Source organism: Nannospalax galili, unplaced genomic scaffold (genome assembly GCF_000622305.1).
Source record: "Nannospalax galili isolate Female #2095 unplaced genomic scaffold, S.galili_v1.0 scaffold213, whole genome shotgun sequence".
Lineage (NCBI taxonomy): Eukaryota > Metazoa > Chordata > Mammalia > Rodentia > Spalacidae > Nannospalax > Nannospalax galili.
Genome location: NW_008335195.1, coordinates 5,418,658 through 5,441,965, shown reverse-complemented (window position 1 = coordinate 5,441,965; position 23,308 = coordinate 5,418,658). Strand labels below are relative to the sequence as shown.

General features: G+C 38.7%; 1 protein-coding gene across 1 annotated transcript in view; it reads right to left on the bottom strand.

The window, feature by feature from the left end:
* The window catches only part of Unc13c (unc-13 homolog C), a 573,981-nt gene that overhangs the window by 94,071 nt on the left and 456,602 nt on the right, over positions 1–23,308 (bottom strand). The window contains exons 23-24 of the mRNA XM_008829781.3: positions 20,817–20,894; positions 11,216–11,293 (exon numbers count right to left, since the gene is read on the bottom strand). Of these exons, the coding sequence (XP_008828003.1) occupies positions 11,216–11,293; positions 20,817–20,894 (156 nt within the window). The remainder of the gene's footprint in view (positions 1–11,215; positions 11,294–20,816; positions 20,895–23,308) is intronic.

Below are 23,308 nucleotides of genomic sequence, written 5' to 3'. Positions count from 1 at the left end.
TGATGAGCCATCTCTCCAGTCCCAAGTTCCTTTTTTTTCATTTTTTGAGACACGGTCTCCCTGAAGCTTCAGCTGGCCTGGAACTCCTTATGTAAACCAAGGTGGTTTCAGTCTCACAGAGATCCACCTGCATCTGTTTCCCAAGTGTGGGAGATTAAAGGCATGTGCCACCATGCCTGGTTCCACATTTTATTTATTTATTTATCATTTTATTTTTTGGTCATTTTTTTGGTATGTTTTTGGGTCTCCCTGTAGCCCCAGCTGGCCTGGAACTTGCTGTGTAAACCAGGCTGGTCTCAAACTCACAGAGATCCACCTGCCTCTGCCTCCCAAGTGTTGGGATTAAAGGCATGTAAATTTAGAAAAATTTCCTTACTCCTAAAAAAAAAAATCTCTAAAATTTTAAGAACTAGCAGAATGTTGTTTTAGAATACATTGTCTAAATTATCTACAGCATTTTTTTATGCTTTGGAAAGATAAAACACTACCTAATATTTTTTTAGAGATCTTTACACATTAGTCTAGTTATATGGGTGGTAAATGATTCCAAAAAACTTGTATTTAAAGGTATTTTTAGGAGTTAAAAAACAAAAATATTGCCAATAAATTAGTAAATTCATTCTAAATTAGGAAGTAAATTACTACACATACCAGAGCAGCTCAATTAGCTAGCTACACAAAGTTTCTATATAAAGAGAAATTTACTGAAAAAATTAAGGGTGATGAATCAAATTCTGAATTTATATTAAAGCTATCTAGTCAAATTTCATCCATACTTTATAAGAAGGTTTAGGAATCCTAGAACCTAGGCTGGTAAATCGCTGTCCTGACATGCAGAATAAACTGCAGTTCTCTATTGATAGTAATTGATTCCTTATATCAGTAAGATGTTCTAAGTCACTGAACTGTAACAATGAAAAGACTTCTCTGAGGTAGCTAGTGAGCAGGGCATCTTTTAAGTTCTTTTTCCATAGGCTCATTTTAATTTTTTCTTTAATAATGCTAATCAGTTGTCACTTCCTTTTGCAAATTCTTCCCCCAAATGTCTGTCCCCCCAGGCAGTTAGTATCTTTACCATCTGCTGCAATTGCACTTTTTCCTATTACTGTAGATTGAAAACTCTCTTATAATTATCTTCTTATAAATCTATCTCTTCCACGGACCTTCATCTTACTATGTGAGTCTATGTGTCTTTTCCAATGTTCTGTGAGATGTGTGTGTACCAGATGCTTGAGGGAGGGACTGGAGACACAGATGCATGAAGTTCCCTCAAGGAGTCATCCTGATAGCCAGCATGCTGCTTCTCCATGGATGGACACCTGGTATTGACTATGCATAGGATAGTTTTGCTTTTGAAATCACATCTTTTATTCATTAGAAACAATATAGTCTGACTTACTCAGTTAGTCTTGATTTCAAATATCTGTCTTCGTTGCCAGATCATGTCAGACTATACGCTGGCATTTGCGTCAGATAGTGTTCGAACTCTGCATGCATTTCTACTTTTAGTTTTCCTAGCACAGACTCTCTCCCTAGATCTAATAAGAATACATGTTCTTTCACCCACTTGTGACATCAGTGGTTAAAGTGATGCTCAAGCTCTCACTAGAGCTGTAACCAGGGGCTACAAACTGACACTGAAATTCCCCTGCTACCTGTACACAGTCACCTGTAAAATACTGTGCCTGAAAGACGTGCAAGACCATTAACGTGAAGTATACTTCCCCACAGTGTTTATTACTATCCAGTTTTCTTCCTTCCCAGCAGGTTGCCAGGCTGCTCTGCCCTGTGTATCCTGCCTCAGTATCTGGGTGCTGTTATATGCCCATCTACAGACGTGCACAGGAGGGAAGGCTGTGCTGCCTGCCCCTCATTTCTGTAGGAAATGCAGCCAAGATGTACCTATCAGTCAAGTGAGTGAATGCTTCAGTCATTTTGAATTGAAATCTTTGATATTTTTTAGAGATTTATTTTCATTTTATGTGTATGAATGTTTGCCTTCATGCATGCATGTGAACCAGGCACATGTAGTGCTCATGAAGGCCAGAAGAGGGCATCAAATTCCCCCAGAACTGGAGTTATAGATTATTGTGAACCACCATTGTGTTTTGGGAACTAAACCTGGGTTTTCTACAAGAGCAGCAAGTGCTCCTAACTATTGAGGATTCTCTTCAGTCCAAAACCCTTAATATTCCTGCATTAAATTCTTTAACACTTTGTATTAAACCCTTTACTATTTTACATTAACTCTTTTAATATTTTTAATTGAATCCTTTAATATATGCATTAATTCTATGAAAAACTAAAGCCTCATTTCTGAGAGGACTTCTGTGCACCCTGAGGTCTTGCTCCCTTCCTCTGGGTTTTGCTCCTCTGAGCCTCCTTTGCTTCATCTTGAACTACTCTACTATTCATTTTACCTCTCTGCTCAGTAAATACGCTGCAATCACCTTCACTTTAAAATCAAAAACAGAATAATGAAAGAAAAGCCAGACTCCTTGGGAGCAACCTTCTCACTGACTATGCTCCTTCCTCTCTTTGACCTTCAAACTTCTCACGACCTCAGGCTGAAGCTTGCCTCCACATCTGCAGCTTTCAAATGTCCATTAATCCTCTGTAGCAGAGCTTGGGCTCCGATACCCCACTGCAGTGCCGATATATATAGGTCACATTGATCTCTTCGCTGCCAAGTCTGGTGACCTTCTTTATCCCGCTAGGCCTTTGTTCATGTCTGCTTTCTCTGTTTCTAAAGCACCTGTTTCTTTCTTCTCTAACTTGCCACAGCTTGTCTTTCTTCTGTTGATTTCAGGGCCTCTGTGTGCCCTGTAAATTTGACTGTCCTTCCAGCTTTCCTTTCCACTCTTCATTCTACTCTCCCGAGCGATCACCTTCACGCCTATGGCTCCAACTACCCCTCCTGCGCTAACCACCCCTAATTCTTTTTCTGCATCCTTAGCAGCATGTCTGATCATCTTATCTGGATTCTCAAGCGCCTCTTTGATTTTTCTCTTTTGATGATCCATGTGTACTTCCATCAGTACATAAAGAATACAACTTATTCTCTTCTGCCTGAATTTATTTCTTTTTTTTACCCTCTGATTTGGTTAATGGTACATAGCTTTTCAAGGGCAAAGATGTAATAAAAGTCATTGTTAACTTCAGTATTCTTCCATATATACTTGGATGCCAAAATGATTGCTGGGACCCCTGAGATGTTTTCTCCATCTGTCCCATCCTCTCGCGATCCTGACTTAGTAATTTTCTCATCTAATCTATTACTTCCACCTACAAGTTGTATCTTTATGCTCTGATTTCCTCTTCCATCCTCTCAATGATTGTTCCCAGAGTTGTTCTGATAAATCCAGCTCTGATGTAGCATTTTCTGACACGGAAAGATGGATCTGGTTGAGCTGGTTTTAACAGGGAAGGGCATCTAGTAACTACTCAATTATATCTGGACTCTTGTCCTTGTATTTACCAGAATCTAGTCATTCTATGAGACCTAGTTCAACCTAAGATACAATCAGGAAATCAATGAAAAATTCTACAGTAAATCTGGCATTAGGTCCATCTCCTTGAAATGCCCTATATGGCCTTGTGGTGAAGACACCCAGTTGTGCTGTGTGCTGTCAGAAATAAGATGTGTGGCTTCAGTTGCCCCTGTTCTGACAACAGTACTAGCTTTTCAACATTATTGCTGCTCCTCTTTGGAGAGGCCCTTCTCTGGATCTTACTACCATGTTCAGAGGCGAGTGATACTTGTTCCTCATTTTATCCAGACGGCCTTGGGTGCTGTGCTAGAACCGTCTGTCACCATGTGTAATTCATGCCTATAACTTTGGGTTCAGAAAGTTTTGGAGCCTCATTGGCTGTTGCCCAGCCTGACTAGAGTGTCTACGGTGAACTGCACTGTCCTGGTGCTTCAGATAAACTAACACCTGTAGTTCCTTCAGCCTTGACAACTGAAGATGGAAAAGTGGTTTTAACACTTGAATTTCCTTAACTACAGTTTTAAGTCAGTGAATACATAGTAAATTTGGATTTTTCTCTTTTTCTATACTGTCTGAATTTAAGTTACATCCTCCATCCTTATCTGAGTGAAATGAAATTTGTCTCTCTTACTATGACCTTTCTTCCCTTCTCTCCTGTACCATGTGCACTGTCCCTCAACTTTGTTGAATGTTAGCAAGGCTCTTGTGCAGATAGCCATAGGACGTAGTTTAACTTCATTCTTTTTATGGGTGGGAAAGCCCAAGGCCCAGATAATGTGCCATGAAAAGACACACTCTAAGAATCTGTTTTGTCTGAAGCAATTCCCTTTTGAAAATGCTATTTAGGAAAGCAAGAATCTTCAAATGTAATTTGTCTGGAAAGGAACTTAGATCATCCTACGTTCATCTATGGGCTAACTGAGAAACTGAACAAAGCAGGAGAACTGCAGCATTTGGGCTGGATTTAATCCTGTACACACGGCTTTTCTATCCAGTCTTATTCAGGTTTCTCCCATTTACCGATGGCATTCAAAGTGAACCGCCATGTAAAAGCATTCCCAGTCTACTGTATTCTCCACCTGTTGAACATCAAGTGATGTGGGCAGAATGCTCTATGAATTATATGTGTGAGATGTTTGAAGACTACTCTGCCTCGCAGAAGAGGGAGGACTGACTGGGAAGAAGAGAAGTTTAGTGAAAGGGGAGTGGGGAGGGGAGAGGTTGGTCCATGGATCAATGTAATGGTAAGACTGTAGAAATAAGGTCTGATGTTCTATAGCATGATTTATAATGATTACTGTATGTCTCAAAGTAACTAAGAGAGACTATTTGATTGTACTATCAAATAATACATGTCACAAAGAAATGATGAAAATTCATGATGATGAAGCTGGGCATGGTGGTGCACACCTTTAATCCCAGCACTTAGGAGGCAGAGGCAGCTGGACCTCTATGAGTTCAAGACCAGCCTGGTCTACATAGTGAATTTCAGGCCAGTTGGGGTTACAGGGAGACCATGTCTCAAAAAGACCAAAAATTTCATCGTGATGAGTATGATAATTATTCCAGTTCGATTATTACAATGTATATAGGCATCAAAACTTACCATCCCATAAATAGGTACACCTATGTAGTATCAGTTGAAGAAAAATAACACAATAAAGATTAAAATAAAAGACAATAAAAGAAGCTAAGTTTTGATGCTGACTTTGTTGGTTTATGATGTGCTAGGTAGGTATATGCAATCAGAAGTGAACACAGAATAGTAAAACAGGCTAGTCTTGGAGAATGGCAGACAGAGTGAAGCTCTGTTTCTGCTCCTCCTGGCTGTGACATATGTCTCTCTTACCTGGCCTTAAGGGTCTGAGGGAGGTTACTCTAAAAAGAGTATGTGAGTGAGCCTGTGGGCACTGAGAGACTCTGGGGACTAGGATTAACAAATATCCCCTGCCTGGTCTGTGGTTCACTCTGACATGGGAGGCCAGCCCAGGAACCTCTGTGCCTCCTTGGTAGCACCTTTTCTTAATTTCACAAGCTTGGTTGCTAAGCTCAACGCTATGTGGTATGATACTGGACTTAATCATATTTATTAAATGACATCAACTCAAATTGCTCTTCTGGCCCTCTTTGTTTTCTTAATTTTCTATTAAATACAATTTAATAGCTCTGATTACAGAGACAGTTAGGATGAGAAAGGAACTAGGAAGTATTTGAAAATAAAGGGCCAGTGTTTCCAACGTTCAATTCTCTTTGTTGCTCCGTGCTGCGAAACTAAAAATAACTGCTTGCTGCATTTACTGACTTCCACCAAATGACACCTCACCTTTGAGCTATATTTACACAATAAGATACTGGGGGTTGAGTTTATTGCAAAGTAAAACACAACATTCATAACTTTCTTTGAAGGGATATTTCCCAGTTTAGAAAGAGTTGGTTTTCTCCCATAACTTTTATTATTATTCCAACTCCCTTAATAAACTCATTGTTTTTTAATGGGGGGTGTAACTTAGTAGTTGTTATATCTCTGACACCTAGTAAGATTTACAGTGCCTTGAACTCTTTCTGAGATAGAGCAGTGAACCCTGAGGGTAAGAGATATAAAGACTACTGAAGGTGGTCCAGGCAGATATGGGCATCTCACTTCTCAGCGTGTCTTTTACTAGGTATTTAAAGGTAACCTGGCATTAAAAAAAATCTTTATTCCCTACCCCGAATTTGCCCACTGCAGATAAAGTTACTATGACTATGCTCAGTGGATAATTAACCTTTTGAATTTACAAAGTCTTTAAATTGCTTTGGGAAACAATTTTAGAGCTGAAAGTTATAATTAATTGAATTGTCTGTTAAACTGTCTAATATATGCTACATAGTTTAACTTATTACATAATTTATTTTGAAGCTACTGAAAATGCTAAAAACATCACACTGATCCTCATTAATTTATTAACTATTAAGTGACATTTTTTATTCATATTCAGGAGAAGAAAAACTGAATCATGTTGCCTAGAGACCAGAATGTATAGCTCAGCTTTTAAAAATATAAATTAAAAATTACAACACCACTTTTAAGAAGATTATGTATAAAATACAAATGGGAAGTCTAGAGTGTTTTTAAGAAATTTTAGGCTTTTATATATTACTAAAAACTAGTTATTTATATTTAGGAATTATTACATTTAATGCAAGCATTTGACTATTATATTGACCACTGTATGTTGTTCTATCCATCCAAGCTCCTTAAATCAAAACTCAACAAGCAGGAAATTGGTTGGTTGATAGTGGTGCAGAGAGAAGAGGAAGGGGTGTTTTGAATTGTCTTCTAATCACCCAGTTTGTATTCTACCAACAAGGAGCAATGGCGGTCAAGTTCCAGTACCATCAGTACCACCTGGGAATCATACAGCCCTGTGCTTGGCCCACTGGATCTAATTCTGTAGGGTTGGAGCTCCATTTTCATAAGCTTGCCATGCATTGTGGATGCATGCTGAAGGTCAGCAATTACCAACATGGAGAACTATTATCTTTAAAGCAGTGACCCTCGACCCACAGTTACCTCCACACATACATAGTTGGAAGGTTGTTTGTGAAAGGACTGTGAAATAGAGTTCCTGTGACTTTAAAAATATGCTTGGTGAATTAAGATGAACCTTGAGCATGTATGTCTGGAAAGCCTTATGTCTCATGAGGAAGTTTATGCTAGAATGCTTACTGGGGGGATATCTCCAGAATGCCTGCTTCCCTGACTGATCCTCTGTGGCCACAGGTTGAAAGGTGAGTTTCTTTCCTCCTCTGGTCTGGGGTTACTTAGCTAATTGATGGAGTCCATAAGGTAAATAGGTTAGACTTTTAATGATTTTTTTATGCCACATCTTGAAGCAGTCAAGTGCTAATTCATCCTTAAAAACTAAGTATGATGCAGATATGCAAGTTAGAAACTAAAGAATGAAGCAGCCCATTACTGTGCATACAGGGGTCATGTTGCTGATTCCTTGTCTCTATTCTGCATGGACACAGGTGAAACCTACCCTCTTTACAGAGAAACTGCACCATGGCATGAGTCAGGAGAGACATCTGAGTAAAAATCATATCATCATAGTATTAACTTGGTCTGCTTTGTGGTAAGCAGAGAATTAAGATGAACAAAAACTTTCTTTTCTCTACATATCTTAATAATCGCCAAGTTCTATAGTCATTAAACCTATGAAAACCCACAGATTCCATCATGTCAAATGATTGCACCCCAATAGAGTAAAGAGGCAGTGTACCCTTTGCTTACACAGCCAGGCATAATTCTCCTTAAATCAATCTGTGTAACTTCTGTAGCATTTCAAAACCAATATATTATGATGTCTTGAAAATAAAATAAAATTTTGGATTATTTAGTTTTCTTTTTCAAATACAAATTAGATTGCAGATCAAAGATTCACTAATAATTCCTTTCAGTATAAAAATATGTTCGCTGCAAAATGAATACAAAGCAAGTTGCAATTGACATGCATTGAGTTGTATGCAAGAAATAATTAAACTATCCATATAATATAGACCACCCTGTTTCTGTTTTGAGTTATTTGAGTTATTACAAGATAACAAGACAATGAATAACAATTATTTCATGGGGTTCTCATAATGGTTTTGCTGATAGTGTGCCATGCAAGGGATGGTGGAATAAGTGGTGAACTTCTACCCCAAGTCATATCATTATAAGGTTAGCTATTTGATCTATATCAGTACAGTGAATCCTACACAGCCCTACACAGAAGCATTACCACCAAGAAACAAAACAAAAACAAAACCCAAGTGTGGCACATCCTGCATGCTATTTGATCTATATCTTGCATGCTATTTGATCTATATCAGTACATTGAATCCTACACGGCCTTACACAAAAGTGTATTGGTGGCAATCTACCAATAAACAAAACAAAAACAAAACCCAAGTGTGGAGCATCCTGCATGCTGGGAGGAGAGGTTGATCCTATGAAGGAGCAGCTGCCTGGCAGTGCTCAGGTGAAAACGTGCCATGCAGCCATGCCCCAAAGTGGCCAGCACATTGCTGACAGTGCCAGAGGCAAGCATCCCTGTGGGCAGAGCCCAGTGAAGAGCCACGTGGCATTTAGAACTGTTTTGAACCAGTACACAAGCAGTCATTTGCTAATTTCATTGTAAAGAGAAGCACACATCCCGGTATTAATGAAGAGGGATAAAAATGATAAACTCTCCAGAGAGGAAGAATCCGGTCTGGGATTGCGTCTCCCTGATCAGTGTGAGTCAAAGTTGCATACACACCTGCACTCGCAGGAGGAAACTGGAAACTGCCATTAGTTTATACAGAATTTTTAATGATTTTTAAAGAAGTGTTGTGAGCACATATACTCACATGTGGGGGCCACACAAGGACACTGGGTGCCCATTACTCCCTGGAGACAAGGTCTCTCACTGAATTGGAGCTAGGCTTGTAGTCAGCAAGGCCCAGCCATGCCTCTGTCTCTATCGCCCACAATGCCTAGGTTACTCATGTATAAGTGGCCACACCCAACTTTTTACTTGGATTTGGGGATTTTAATTCAGGTCCAGTCCTCATGTTTGCACAGCAAGGTTCTTACCTACTGAGCCACTTCCTCAGCCCCACATGGTATAAGTTTCAAATGCCGTGAATATGTCTGTATTAAGGGTTGTACACGCTTCTCATAGCAAAAGATGACTCCTGTCCCGTACTGTAAAATCCCTAGTGCTGGGATTACAGGTCTGAGCCACCCTGCCTAGTTTCCATAAGATACTTTGCTTTTTGTCTTTTTGAGACAGCATCTCCCTGCAACCCCAGCTGGCCTGGAACTCACTATGGAGATCAGGCTGGCCTTGAACTCACAGAGATCTGCCTGCCTCTGCCTCCCGAGTGCTGGGACTAAAGACGTGTACCACTATGCCTGACAAATACTTTTTGATCTTTGTAAAAGCCCCAAGCTAAGAAACTCATTTAAGATATTTTTGCGTATGGATGACTATATTGGAGGGACTCTCCTTATCATTTTTATACTCTGATTGCATGGAGGAGACTGAGTGTAGCAACAACTAACATAATTCTGAATTAGTTAATTTTATTTTTTTTTTCTGAGCCACTTCATGCTATACTTGGCCTTGGATTTGGCTCTTGTTTCTTCTGAGACCTTTCCAATCCCCTTGCCAGTCCTGATTAGGTGTGCTTAAAGATTTTCTTAGGAATAGAAGACCAAAGATCAAAATGAAAGGAAATAGGAGAAAATCAGACAAGGGCCCAGAGTGGAGTGAGGGAAATGGGCTGCAGGCTGGCCCTAGTGTAGGAACTGTTGGAGACAGATTACTACTGGGTGAGAGAGAGTAGACCTTACTTGCAATCTTTAGATAGGCTGACTATTCTTAGGAATAGAAGACAAGAGATTAAAATGGAAGGAAATAGGAGACAATCAGACAAGAGCCCAGAGCGGAACAAGGGAAATGGGCGGTGTGGTCCCTAGCTGCTTGTGACCACTTATCCCAGCTTGAGATGCTGTAGATCAGATTGATGTCCTCAAACCTGTAACAGGAATGAGCGTGCTATGGGAAGAGGGGCCTTATTTTACACAAATTAAACTGAGACTCCACAGAAGCCCAGCTCATAAAAGCTCATTCTTCTTTTTAGGTTGGTGGTATCACATATATATTCTAGCACATCTCATTTGTGGCATGCTAAACACCAAATCTATTTTTTAAAAAAATCAAAAATAAAACTATATTGGTGTGGGCAGCAACTATATTTCTTTTTCAGGGTAAAGAATCATCCCACATAAAGAGGTATAATCTTAAAAGGCATCTGCATCTCAGGTACTTAGCAATACAAAGGAAATTTGCTTTCAAGTCCAACCTAGCTTTTTGTGGGGGCTGTATATCTTACTATAATAAAGTGAATGCAACTGGATCTTAACATTGTGGTCATAGCTCCCTTAGGTCTGTTTTATTCTTGTTGCTGTTGGTGTTAGATGGGGTGGGCTGGGGTTGAACACCTGCTCCATGACCCTCACCCTAAGCATCTTCCTCACTCCTCAATCCCCAGTCTCTAACATCAGTTTATGAGAAAAGACATGGCTGTGACAGGCAGGAGGAGACAGGTGCAGTGCTAATGACATTTCATTCTCTGCCTCATCCCAACAAGCAAATGAGAGAGAGCACGAGAGACGTGCAGCAATCCTCAGATGGAAGTGGACAAACAGCCAGGGGGAGGGCAGATGCTTGTCATCACAAACCTCGTAAGAGAATCTCTCTCCTTCCTTCTTCTGTTCGTGGATGTGCAAGACAAAGAATGTGGACAGAGACAGGACACATTACAGACACAACACACAGCACATTTGATGCCGCTTTCTCCAAAAGAAAAGTTAACCACAACATAGCCAAGAACACCAGTGCTACAACACATATTCTAGAACAATCATCAACTTCAAACTGATGGTACAATAGTGTAAAACATAAGCTTTGTGGTACTGTGCTGATCATTAGCATATATACTTAAATTTGATTATACAATGGGACAATGGACTTTATTTACTAAAATATTCTGCTATAGGTAGTAATCACCTTGTTAATAGAATTTTAGATATTATTTCATGTTCCTTGATAAACCATTTTCAAAACTAAAGATACTTTTGATAACAAAGCAAAATGTTGCCATATCCACTTAAGAGGCATTAGGTAAATTTGGCGTGAACACATACTCACCTCTTTCCCACCCATGGATTCAAACATTTTTTCCAGCTGGACTCGAAGTTGTTGGATATTGTTCATCAAGATGCAGGGCTTACATAAAGAAAATGAGAGGGAAATGTGAACATCCCTTGCATGTAAATTATTGAGTGAATTTAAATTAAGCATAGTAGTTTGTCACTATCGTTGATGTCCTATAATATATGTCACTATAATAACTCTACTATTTCACATTATGGTTTTAAATTTTTTATTTATTTTAATTTTATGTGCATGAGTGTTTTGCCTGCACATATGTAAGTGTACCACATGCATACAATACCTGCAGAGGGAAGAAGAGGGCATTGATCCTCTGGAACTAGAGTTACAGACAGTTGTGAGGCACCGTGTGGGTGCTGAGAACTGAATGTAGGTCCTCTGCAAAGCAGTCAGTGCTCTTCACTACAGAGTCATCACTCCAGTTCCATATTTTATTATATTTTGACACAAGCTCCCAGGAATCCTAGACCCCTCTGGAGTGCTGGGTTTACAGGCATATACTACCATGCATGATTATACAGTATTGGAGACCACACCTAGTGATCTAGTGTATGCTAGGCAAGCATTCTATTCATTGAGCTATATCTCTAGCCTACAACATTCTACTTTAAAATTTGGATTTGGGGAAAAACAAGCAGTTTAAATTCTTATGTAATTTTTCTATTTGAAAATCAAAATAATATCTGAATTTCTTCTTTAAATCCAAGAAAGCATACAGAAAATTTAAAATACCTTTCATGGATTTTCTAGTTACCAATAAGGACCACAAGCTAGTAACTCAAATCCCTTCATTACTGGCTCCAGACCACGTGATTTCCTCTTCATTTTGCCTTTGCTTATTTGAGTCCTTTGGGTTAGAGTTTTCTTTCCTGGATTTCAAATTTTCTGTCATTTACTTGGCATTTGTTTTTACAAGGCTTTATTTTGACTTTCTTTTTACTTAAACACACTGTAGAGGCTACCAAGTCTTATGATTTTTCTTACAGACTACTGCATTGTGCTTGTGTAGATACTTGAAAAGCATTTGTGTTATTTCCAAAGAGGCAGAAAAATGACAATAATGATATAAAACTTTGTGACAAGACCAGATGACAACTTAGAATTAATTTCTAATCAGGAAATAGACTTTGGCACAGTCACAGAATCATTTAATAGTTACTGCATATTGATTCCAAAGAATTCTTAGATCAGAGAGAAGACAACAGAGGTAAGAAATGGATACACCTTCCAAGTGTCTGGGAAAGGAGCCAGTGATGAATCAGAAGGTCACACAAAGGACTCATGGTATGGCAAAGAGGTGCTACCTCTCCTCAGTGGAAAGATTTTTTTATTGCCTTAACCATCAGAGACCTTTAAGAGACTTTGTACTTGACTCTTAAAGTGACCACAACCAAAGTGTGATTTATGAAAACAATTTTTAACCTCTATTCTGGTCCCTTGATTCTAGCCACTTAAATATCTTTTCACATACAGATAACCAAGATCTATAGCCCACAGTTTCTGAGGACTGAGCTGGCTATTCCAAACATGGTTCTGACCCCCAAACACCATCAGTGTTTCTTGATCCAAGCTTCCTGCTTTCTGTAGCATGTAGTAAAGTTTTCAGTATTTCAGGGGATTCAACAATTTGACCCAAAGTCCACATACAGAGCTAACCAGCATTTCAACTGGAAAATATTACAGAAACGTAGGTGCAGATGTGGCTTGGATGTGGGAAATCCTACCAGAAAGGAACCTGAGGTCAACGTAAGAAAGTGGCTTGTGTTGAGAGGCAGGGGAGGAGGGTGAATGCCCCTGCCCCCTGTGGGTCTGAGCCAGCTGGGCTCTTCTGTGATTACTGGACATGAGCCAGGAAGCCTATCTCTATCAGTACTTGTAGCAGGACTGGAGTGGCAACTCTCTCTATAAACACCCAAATATGATAATTTCTGATGAAAGAGCTACTCAGAGCAAGATGAACACAGAGAGTGGTGCTGCTTTGCTGATATGGCAGCTGTGGAGCCCCCAGCAAGGCTATGGACAAATAAATAAAGTTTAGTTTTCCAGAGGGAGATAAAAATAAATCTACATTTCTTCTTTAAGAGTCTCCTGACCTCGAAATGTTCAAAATTCACTTGCGTTACAATGGCTTATAAAATCATTAGTGAGAAGGAGATCACTGTTCAGCTGTACCTCAAATCTAATCATAAACAGCTTTATTTTAAACGATTCCATGGTCAATGATTACAAAGAAAGAAAGAACAAGCTCCCACCCCTAACTGAGTAACTGTGGGCAGTTCAGGCTGCTGGGGAAAGAAAGTCAGTTTTCTTTGAAAGTGTGGCTCCTGGTAGGTGAACTATGCTCCAGTGGCTGGAACCACACCCATAAGCATGTGAGCAGCACAAATTGGACTTGGTGGGTTATTAAAAAGGAAGAAAAGAGAGCACAAAGTTTGGAGGGGTGGAGAAGTGGAGAGAGGATGTGGGAAGATGGGTATGCTCAAAATACATTGTATGAAATCCTCAAAGAAATAGTAAAAATATATTAAAATAATATTTTAAAAGGAAGGACGGAAGAAAGAAAGAAAGAAAGAAAGAAAGAAAGAAAGAAAGAAAGAAAGAAAGAAAGAAATGCAGATAGTGGGGCACATGTCTACAATCCCAGCACTAGGGAGGCCGAGGCAGAAAGACTTCAATTTCAAAACCAGTCTGGGTCATGTAGCAAAAACTTATCTACAAAAACAATGAAATGAAATCCACAATAAAAAGAACATTAGCCTAATCCAGTTGCATTGCTTATTGAGGTGTTTAGTAATATAAAACAGTATTTTTGAAGCCTAATATCTTTTGTAAAGTTTAAAATTTTTTAAATTGTTTATATGTGTCTGTGTGTGGGTAGATACATGATTGCAGTGCCCACAGGAGGCAGAAGAGGGCATCAGATCCTCTCAAACTGGAGCTATAGGTGGTTGTGAGCTACCTGATGTGGGGGCTGGGAACTGAACTTGAGTCCTCAGCAAAAGCAGTATGTGCTCTTAACCAAAGAGCTATCTCTCCAGCCCCTAGTTGTATATTTATATTTGTATACTTTTATTTCTCTGCTAAACATGTCATGCACATTTCATTTTATCTTAATATAGAAACCTCAAATATGATGAATACTAAAGTTTCATTTAAACTTGGGCCATTTCTACATGCAAAAGTACTTCTGAGTTATAATGTTTAAAATAAAGAAATTGATTTAGATAATGAAGTTTTGATATCTTTTGGAATTTGCAAAATGTATAACAATGATTTGACTCACTTCCAGTTTAAAATGTCACAATAAGTTGGGGCTTGGTGGTGCACATATGTAATCCTATCACTGTGGAAGTGAAGGAAGGTGGATCAAAAGTTCAAGGTCATCCTTAGCACACGGCAAGTTCAAGGCCAGCCTGGGAAACAGGAGACCCTACTAAAAAATAATAATAAAATAGACCGTCACAGTAGAAAAACAACAATTTGCACACAGACATTTTGTAGACAAACTATGGACCTTTAATTCTGACCCTTGGCATAGCAAATATGGAAACAATTTTTAAAAATTAATTTATTATTTGAGAGAGGGAAGAGAGAGAGAGAGACAGAGACAGAGAGAGAGAGAGAGAGAGAGAGAGAGCAGAGATTGATTCTGAGGATCAAACTTAGATCATCAGGCTTCTCTTAGCAAAGCAAGTGCCCTTACCAGCTGAGCCATCTTGCAGGGCTCTTTGGTCCCATCTTAAAAAATGTCTAACTTAAAAGTTTCTCTCTCAGTTTGTAGTTGAAACAGATATAACACCATATATGTATCAAAAACTATAAGATAAATATCAATGGTTTTGAGTCTCAAAAAGATATATAATGAATATTTTCTGTATTCATACAAATGTACAAAAGCAATTCTGTTTGTGACCACTGAAGGCAAAAGTAGGCATTGAATCGAGGTTCCTCAATGAAATTAAAATGGTATTTTATACATAAATAACAGAGTATAAGGCTGGTCATGAGACCAGTGACCGGGATGAGCCATTACATTTGCAAGGGCTTTGAATTAACTATAAAAGATGTGATTTTGAAAAGTAAAACACATGTAGGGAAAATATAAAGAATACAATAAATATTGATGTTAATAAAGTGGTAGTGCTCTCTCTGACCCACAGGCCTTTGTGCCTTCCATGCTTTGACTCCACCGGCCTCATTCACCCCCTGCCCCCCCCCCGTCCTCCTACACTGGGACCTGTCCCATTCCTTGTCTTGGCGCCCCAGGCACCAGGGGAACCACCACTGCTTCCTGATCCTTTCCATCAAGACCAACCCAGTTCCTTCTGGAGTTCCAGGAGCCCTCTGGGCCTGGCCCCAACCTCACCTCCCTCTGCTTCCCTGGTCTGCACAACCCACCAGCCTCTTTCCTGGATGCTGGGTCTGACTTTTCCTCTTTCTGATCCTTTGCATCCAGACCAACCCAGTACCTCACTGCAGTTCCCAGGAGACCTTGGGGCCTCTTCCTGCCCCCATCTCCCTTTGCATCTCTGGGTGGCACAGCCACCAGCTGCCCTAGACCAGCATCTTTCTGGGTCCTGCTCCCAGACCAGTCCAACCCCCAAATTCCTGAGGCCAAAATCTTTACTGAAGGAATCCAGGCATAGGAGAAAGCCTGAGAGCACCTGTTCCTCATCTGACTTGGTCCTCTGTGGGAACTCCTGAGGACAAAAGCAATCTGGCCACTCCAATATAAAATCAAAAGAGGGAACCGGAAGCTTAGAGGAACCAGCTTTTCATGCCCAAAAAGTAAAGCACAAAGACATATAAAGTATACAAAAGGAAGCAGACCTAAACTTGAAGTCTTGACTCTCATACAAGCATCAGAAACTACAAAAGAAATTCACATGTCAAAATCACAGAGAAAAAATAACATAAAAAACCAAAATAACATATCCCTACCAAATACCAATAGTCCTCTAGAGGAGTACAATAAGAATGTCCTACGATAATGCAGGACATGGACTCAAAACAAAAATTATAAACAAGATAAAAGAATTCAGTGAATTTAAAGAACACACAAACAAAGAAATCAAAGAACTGAAGGAAGATAGGGATAAACTTCTGAATGAATTCAGAAAAGAGTTAGAAATATTAAAGACTACTCAGGCTGAAGTGAAGAAGGAAGTGAAACACTCAGTAAGCCAATTAGAAACAACAGGAGAAAGCCTCACCTATAAGATGAATGAAATGGAAAACAATAGCAAGACTGAAAGATAAAGTGGATGAACTAGGCGGATGAAGCAAAGATTATGAAAAATTTAGGAAAGCACAAGATTGTGTGACACCATAAAAAGACCAAACTTATGAATCATAGTCATACAGGAAAGAGAAGAATCCTAAGATAATGGCATCGACCAGATCTTTAACAGAATCATGGAAGAAAATTTCCCAAAATTAAAGAAAGACATGCCCATACAAATACAAGAAGCATATAGAACACCAAACAGACAGGACCAGAAAAGAAACTCTCCATGGCACATCATAGTAAAAACACTAAATGTACAAAACAAAGAGACAATACTGAAAGCTGCAAAAGAGAAACAACAAGTCCCATATAAAGGAAAACCCATTAGGATTACAGATGACTTTTCAGTGCAAACTATGAAAGCCAGAAGATCCTGGATCAAAGCATTCCCAGTTTTAAAAGACCTCAGATGCCAACCCAGATTACTATACCCAGCCAAAATGTCTATTATAGTTGAAGGGGAAAGAAAAATCTTCCATGACATAAATAGGCTGAAGAAATTCATGTCCACAAAACCAGCCCTTCAAAGAGTTCTGGAAGCAATACAAAGAGCCAAAGAAAGGAATGACTATACACAAGGGGTGACAGAAAGAAATTCAGTGAAGGTGTAACTGTCGAAATGCACAGCTATATCAAGAATATGAATAGAAATAAAAATGACAGGATTCAATACACATCTTTCATTAATAACTTTATTAATGGACTTGGACTGAACTCCCCAGTCAAAAGATACAGACTAGTTGAATGCATTAAGAAACAAAACCCATCTTTTTGTTGTCTGCAAGAAACTCATCTCACTTTCAAGGACAGACACTATCTTAATGTGAAAGGATGGAAAAAAATATACCAAGCAAATGGTGCTAAGAAAAAAACCAGGCATTGCAATTCTAATATAAGACAAAATAGACTTTAAACTAAAACTAATCAGAAGAGACAAAGGTGGCCACTTCATGCTGATCAAAGGAACACTAAACCAAGAAGATATTACAAACATGAACATGTATTCACCAAACTCTGGTGCAACCAACTTCATAAAAACAGTACTACAGGGTTTTAAGACCCAGATTAATCCCAACTCATTAATAGTAGGGGACTTCAACACTCCTCTGTCTCTATTAGATAGGTCAACAGGACAGAGAATTAACAGAGAGTCATCTGAATTAAAAAATACCACATGTCAAATGGACCTAACAGACATCTACTGAATATTCAACCCAAGCACCAAAGAATATACTTTCTATTCAGAGCCCCATGAAACCGTCTCCAAAATCGACCGTGTACTGGGGCACAAAACAAACCTCAACAAATACAAAATGATTGACAGAATTCCATGCATTTTATCAGACCAAAATTCAATAAAGGTTAAAATCAACACCGAAAGACACCCCATTATCCACATGAACACATCAAGATTAAACAATACACTCCTGAATGATGAAGGTGTCAAAGGAGAAATTAAGAAAGAAATAAAAGTATTCCTGGAACTAAACGAAAAGGACAATACAATGCAACAAAGCCTCTGGGGCACATTGAAAGCAAGAGGGAAGTTTATAGCTCTAAGTGCCTACATTAAAAAATTGGAAAGGGCCCAAATTAATGACCTAACACTGCAACCCAAGGCACTGGAAAGGCAAGAACAAATGAAACCCAAACCCAGCAGAAGAGAAGAAATAACAAAAATCAGAGCAAAAATTAATGAAATTGAAATAAAGAAAACAATACAAAGAATCAATGAATCCAGAGCTGATTCTTTGAAAAGATAAAAGATTGACATACCACACTAGCCCAGTTAACCAAAAGAAAGAGCACCTCCAAATCAACAAAATCAGAGATGAAAGGGGAAGCATCACAACAGACATCAGAAAGATACAGAACATTATAAGAGAATACTTTAAAAAATTATATGCTCCTAAATTTGAAAACCTAAAAGAAATGGAAGGATATCAAAAGGCATGGGACCTACCAAAACTAAACCAAGAGAGATTAACAGCTTAAACAGACCCATAACACAAAAAGAAATTGAAACAGTAATACAAAACCTCCCAACTGAAAAAAGCCCAGGACCACATGGATTTACAGCAGAATTCTATCAGACATTTAAAGATGATCTACATCCAATACTACTTAATTTATTCAAAAAAGATAGAAATGAAGGAAGAACTTACAAATTCCTTCTATGAAGCCAGCATCACTCTAATACCAAAGCCAGGTAAAGATACAACCAAAAAAGAAAACTATAGACCCATATCCTTAATGAGCACAGATGCAAAAATTCTCAACCAGATACTTGCAAACCACATACAGACACACATGAAAAAGATCATCCACCCTGATCAAGTCAGGTTTATCCCAGAGATTCAGGGATGGTTCAATATATGTAAATCAATAAACTATGAACCTGGAAATTTACAGGCACTTGTGAAAGAGATATACTCTTGCTCTGGAGTGTGTTACTGAATATGTTAAAGCTGTAATGAAATGCTTCTTCTAGTCATGTAGTTATTAAAAATTAAAAAAAATAGTTCATGTCAAATAGTAGAGGTGATAAACATTAACAGTGAAATCTACCTGATGACTTTATATCCATACTCAGGTACTAAGGAGCCAAGTGTAATCGACCATGACTAGTAATAATCAGATACATAGAGATTAAAGACACATGTGCAAACATGCAAATGTTAGTAGCATTAAAAATGTAGGGAACAGCGTATCTTAAAATGAAATGGAGATCTTCTTTAAAGGGTAAAACTCATTCAATTTTATGTCTTACAGGGTTTATACTGAGTTCAATATTGTATGACTGTTTTAATTCAACTCTGAACCTAAAAATTTACAGTCACCTTTGAAAGAGATGTATCCTTGCTCTAGAATGATATGTTAAAGCTGTAATGAAAAAAAAATTTTTAAGTCAAAAAAAAGTGGTCATCTGTAGGGCCTTTTAAAAGCTGTTTTTCCTTTCTGAATGACAGGAATCTGTTCTTCACAGACAACTTTCCAAACATCCATTGTGTTGGCCGAATAGAAACAGATTCTTTTCTGAAATTGTAAAGCAGTGTTCTGATTTTCAGTCTAACACTTAGACACGCACCACCTTTTATCTTTTCATTGGAAATATGTGCTTCCAGCAAGTAAATTTTCTTGCTTTTAGAGAATTGGAGTCAAAGGCAATTGGAAATCAGTGCTGAGGTTGTCTGAAAGTTGTCATAAAATTTCTGGGTAGCATATTAATTTAGGGGAAAAGGCGTCTGCTGGAATCTTCAAGAACCATCAGGACTGACTTGTCTTAATGAGCTGTCAACCTGAGGTCACCTGGGTTTCTGTGGAAGAGAAGTTGTAAAGCTCACGCTTCTTCCTCAGCCTTTCAGGCTGCTGTAGGCTGACTTTTATTTTTTGTGATGTAGGAAACCTTGGTCACCTCTTTAAACATTCTGTGCTTGTTTTTCAGTACTGCTCTTTAAAAAAGTTCCTACAACATTGCCCACATATTTCTCCAAACATTACGAATAATACATAAGGATAAGCTTTTGCTTTCCACCATAAAGTGTTGATTATATCACAAATAACTTCATCTTCATTTTCTTTTAAAATTTATTTATTTTCTTATTTATTTGTATTTATGTGTATGAGTGTTTTGTCTGCATGTAAGTGCATCATGTGTATGCAATGCCCACAGAGGCCAGAAGAGGGCATTGGGAGTTATGGATGGTTGTGAGCTACCATGTGGGTGTTAGGAACTGAACCCAGGTCTTCCGCAAGAGCCATCTCTCCAACTCCACCTTGGTTTTATTTATGCCTTTTGTTGAGTAAGTTGCAGTACTGCTTTGGATTTTGTAAAAGCTTCCTGAATCATTTTAAAAATCAGGAGATATTTACAATTCACACTAGGAAGCAGTACTACCCTTCTCAGTTCATTTGAAAACCAGAAGACTTAATTCTACTTATTTTAGTGTTGGTACAAAAGCAACAGTAGTTGGTGTCAGCACTCACCTATCTCTTAACTCCCTAGTTCTTAGCTTAGTGCTTTATGAGTATGTGGGGTTTTGATTATGTATCATCTTGTTTCTTATAAAACACAAAACCCACTCATTGTCAAGCATTGAGATACTTTCTCCCTTCCAGTGAATCTGGTATCAAAATCCACTCAAGATGCCTGGAGAGGTTTTCAAGCAATGTCTTAAGCTGAGATCCCTATCTCTTACCACCCCTATGAAACAGAAATTAATGATTTCTCAGTGTTAGAATTCATGAATCTCACTTCGGGACACTTGGGAACAGGGCAGTTTTGCTTACCACATTCTCCTTCTCACAGTATGAACTGAAGTCACTCGATACAATTGCAGCATACTGGACCAGCACTTTATTGATAGTCTGAGAAAGAAAACATTGTGAGATGCATCTAGGTAAGTGTACAGTCTTTTGTAGACACTGTCCAGGCTAAGGCTGTCAGGCAAACTAACATCTTTTTTAGTTAAAGGGAAACATAAAGTGGCTCAATACACAGTCCTGCCAAAAAAGACTTGCAATGAAACCTTTGTACATTTTCCTTTTCTTACTGTTATTTATTCTGTTATTCAATAATGTGACATTTGGTAAAAATGTTACCTACTTACTTCTATTCTCTTTTGTACCCAAATTTGATATTTTCCTATTTTCTCTAATAACTGCTTGTGAGCCTCTGCATGACTTCTGCTTCTATTATTATGCAAAGAGAAAATGAACCAACAATTAATTGAATTAATTTTATAATTGTGTGAAGGCACAACAATGAGTCTGCAGTCCTCTGCTTTTATGCTCAGGTGGAAGTATCCACCTAAAATGTGGATGGCATTTACTTAGAAAAGATGAAGCAACAGCAACAATTCAAATGTCATCTCTTCTTAGAAAATCAGAGACAAAAAACATTTATCTACTCCTTAATATGTATTTCTGGGCTGGAGAGATGGCTCAGCAGTTGCAAGCTCATATTGCTCTTCCAGCAGATCTAAGTTTAGTTCCCATCACCTATGCCAAGTGACTCAAAACCACCTGTCACTCCAGCTCCTGGGTATCTGACACCCTCTTCTGTACTCCATGGGAACCTTCACTCAAGTACACACCCACCCCACCCCACACACATGCACTAAATAAAAACATTTCTATAAATTTTTTAGTGGTTCAAAATTACCTGGGAGAGATATTTCCAAGTATTAATTTAAGGGAGAAATAATTAGTCTGTAAACTGAATCCAAACTTTGCTATTAACTTGTTTTGTAGACTTTTAAATTCACAATAAAAACCTAGAATTAGGGATAATATGTTGACTGAAGATTGATGCTTTACAGGAACATACAACACTATGAGAATAGAGTCGATCCAAATAGAAATTTGGAAAAGCAGAAGATCTCATCAAGCAGCGGATCAATAAATCCAGAGAGAGAGATGGCTGATTAGTCTGAAGGACCCTCTAGCATAGCTCTTCCTGTTTCCCCCTGGCCATCATGCTGAGTGATTTGGGGTTTCCTAGGGAGTTTTCACTCATTTATACATGTGAGCCCAACTCTCAGTTTATAGTTTCTCAATGATAGCACAAACTGTGGGTACAAATTCACCATGTTTGGAAAACTCACACACACGCCACAATCCTCATGTTCCAGCTGGCTGCATCTCACACATAACTTGCTGAGGGTAAGATGTGGATGGAAAGACACCTATCACAGTTCAGTGTCACTTAGATGTTTAGATATCTACTAGGTGACTTGGTGAATCAGTTGTTTTTCTTTTAATTTTTTTTTCCTGGAGAAGAAAGGAGAATCCAAGCAGCCAGCTGTCTATAATCACTCTCAGTGAATCCCCCTTCTGCCACTTGGATCTGAGTCAGAAGAAAACACTACCCTTGATTTCCTGCATGGAGAAAACTGGTCCTGGGATCTCACATTCACTACAAATGCTAAACTAAGTCCCAACTGCAGGATGTGCCATGGGTGAGGAGAAACATGTGGTCATAGAGGCTAAAGACCATTTACCTATCAAAATTGTAGAATGCTGCTGTCATGGCCCTGGGGTTGTGTATTAATACACAAAAAACCTGGATGAAAATCTGCAATAACCACTTGAGGGTATTGCAGATACCCTCAATTTTATTCTAATGTATTCAACAAAGTAAATCTGACCAGTCATTACTTCTTAATATAAATAAATAAGGAGTTGCTTCTGGCATGTATCCTAAGTCACTGGTTCTCAGAGCATATCACCTGGAAACTTAGAAATACAAGTTCTCAGTACCTCCCTCACATCAATGGAGTCAGCAACTCTGGATCCCCCAGGCCCTTTTTTTTAAAAAAAAAAAAAAAAAAAAAAAAAAACAGCCTTCAGGTGATTCTTATGCATGCTGCAGTTTCAGAACTAGGATATGAAGGAATGATGCATTGCAGACTGGAGCTCACTATTCAGAGAGAGCTACTTAGGAAGGGGATCTTAGCAAGGCACTGAAAGGAGGAGGGGTTCAGGGTGTGAGCTTAGCTTATGGCTTCACCTGCAGAGAATTGTGGGTGACAGAGCTGAGAACAGTGCATAGAGGGGAAACAGACAGATTCTTGGGAATGTTTCCATCATATCATAATAAAATCCAGTTTATACAAAGAAATAGTCATAACTAGTGAGGGTTCTTTAATGTAACAAAAGAATTGCTATTCAAAGAGCTCTGTATTAAAAACCACGAAACCCTAATGGCATTGTGGCAGTAGAAGGGGATTCTGGTGAATGTAAAGGATCAATTGGTATGACTAGAATGTCCCTCAACCTCA